At 33.9% G+C, this 2427-nt stretch overlaps 1 protein-coding gene across 5 annotated transcripts in view; it reads right to left on the bottom strand.

Moving 5' to 3' along the window:
- LOC107638623 (putative ubiquitin-like-specific protease 1B) overlaps positions 1775-2427 on the bottom strand; it is a 3920-nt gene continuing 3267 nt past the window's right edge. For 2 of the 5 annotated variants that reach the window (XM_021104957.1, XM_021104963.1), the window contains exon 9: positions 1775-2022. In XM_021104957.1, the coding sequence (XP_020960616.1) occupies positions 1954-2022 (69 nt within the window). In that variant the 3' untranslated portion in view covers positions 1775-1953. Of the gene's footprint in view, positions 2198-2427 lie in introns of all 5 variants that reach the window. The other 3 variants (XM_016341978.2, XM_016341985.2, XR_002349364.1) reach the window with 2 other exon arrangements.

Below are 2427 nucleotides of genomic sequence, written 5' to 3'. Positions count from 1 at the left end.
ATCTATCTTTGATAAATTAAATAAAAAATAACTTTTAATAAACACAAACAACAAATGCATTTGATAAAATAGCTTGTAAAATTTAAAAATACTATAATAAACATTAATGTAAGAATTAAATTTGAATATTAATTAATGTATGAAATTATATTAGACGGTCTAATTTTGATAAACACAAGTCATCTTTAAAAAATTTTACCTTAAGAACTTTCAAAAGCATCCATATCTTTTAAAAGGTATAAGTACAAGCACATAATTTTTTTTATTTATATTTTTAAAATATTTTACCAAACCAAACTTAAAAGGTCTAAGAAGCATCTTTGTCATAAGGTCTTTAAGGGATTTTTTTTGGAATAAAAAAAAACTTTATTTCCATAGAAAAATTATTCTTGGATTATATGCCAGAATACAATTTTTTTTGTGGGAATAAGTTCCACCATCCCCTTATTGAACTTCAAATTCTTAAGCTTCACAACCGCTTCTTTCTTCGTGTTGGATCCCTGTATGTAGGGGTGCACATGGGCCGGGTGAAGCCGGGTTTGATGTGACCCAGACCCGGCCCGAAATATACACCGGGTCTATTTATTAGACCCGAACCCGGCCCTAGACCCGATGAAACCAATACACTTTCGGGCCACAATTATACCGGGTAAAAACCGGGTGAAAACCGGGTGAAAACCGGGCCGTTAACATTACATTACATTGATACCTTCTTGTAAGCTAGCATGTAAAAATATCCAAAGTTCCAAGACTCCAACCATTATTTAACATGGTAAAATTCACTTAGAAAAATATAACAAGAACCAACCATTCTTCAAAATTAAAGCATAACCACAATTAATACTAAAGTATAACCACAATCAATACTAATATTGTCTAATAATACCAAATATTTAAATACATACAAATAACACAATATTATGCATTCTAAACATAAAACATTAACTTATAGTCTTATAATGACTAATAACACAAAATATTAAGATTTACAATACTTAAATTCCACATAAGAATAGTCATGTTCCATCACTAATAACACAAAATATTAATTGTGTATGATGACCGGGCCACCGGGCCAACTTCGGGTGACCCGAGCTATGGCTCGGACCCGACCCGAAATAATGACCGGGTCTATTTTTGAGACCCTTACCCGGCCCTAAACCCGATGAAATCACATCAAATTAGCCCCAAAAGTGTTCGGGACCGGGCCGGGCCTTCGGGCCGGGCCGGGTCTGTGCACCCCTACCTGTATGCATGTGTTATTCGTAATTGAACAAATAATCATTTGAATAATTTTATTTTTTTCTATGAGTTTTTTATAAGTACGTATTATTAAAAAAACTAATGTAAAAGTACAAAAATATAATCCATTTTTAAATACGGTTTGTTCTTGTGTACTCTTAGAAACAATGATAATCGTTTGCAATTGTCGCCGACAATGTTAAAGAATAAATGACATTGTTTCATCAAATATTTAGCATCAAAACTAAAGCAACATCATTTTATCTAGTCCAACCTAAAAGAATATGTGCCAAGTCACTCATAGGTTGACAAGTAATGATAGAAAAGGGGTAGGACTAACGTGCAACTTTTCAATTTCGAAGACCTTTGTGGTGCAATTAGAATCTTGAAGACTTTTTCAATGCAAGTGGCAAATTTCAAAGACCACTTTGTGATTTAACTCGCTAGGAGTGCTTTCTATTCGATGGACGTGAGAATGAGAATCTGACCCAACTGAGAAATCGTTTCACAGGATACAGACAAGGTCAAAACCTAGAAGTGAATGATGGTAATTGGTAATGGTAAACAAACTAGTTGCCTAGGAAGACAGGATCAGTCTGATTGGATGATTGGATCTTACAAAAATAACTCTTAAGAAAAAAGACAAGACTCCTATTCTAATGATTCGGTTCTCGTGGTATGTACAAATACAAATTTTTACTGGATTATACACTACCATTGTGGATATACCTGGTTGGAATCCAGAATCCTGATAGTCACTTGGTCAGTCCAATCCTCAATCTGAAACTGTTGACAAAAAGTGAGTCCTCCTAAGCAGACGCTATTAATCTCATCAATCATATCCCAAAATCACAAATGCACCCAAAAGTATGGTCATTGATCACTCCTTAGCTTAGTCAGCTTCTAGTCTCAAGATTTCCTTAGCTGTTCTAAGCCGGAAGTAAGGCATGTCTCCCTACAAATGACCAAGAGGGATCCAAATTCTGAGTCACACCATATAAAAGCATATGATGACATTATTTAAAATATGCATCCATCAAGGAATCATTGATATTATATCAGTTATTCCTCACACCATACACAACCTGCAGAAACCACACTTGTTTTTTTTTAAAAAAAAAAAGAAGAAATTTCAAGCAAATAACAAGACTTGAAACATTTTGCAATGAAAAATTATTGGTAGCA

Source organism: Arachis ipaensis, chromosome B01, assembly GCF_000816755.2.
Source record: "Arachis ipaensis cultivar K30076 chromosome B01, Araip1.1, whole genome shotgun sequence".
In the NCBI taxonomy this organism is placed as follows: Eukaryota; Viridiplantae; Streptophyta; class Magnoliopsida; order Fabales; family Fabaceae; genus Arachis; species Arachis ipaensis.
Note: the sequence above shows the minus strand (reverse complement) of the source record. Positions and strands in the feature narration are given on the sequence as shown.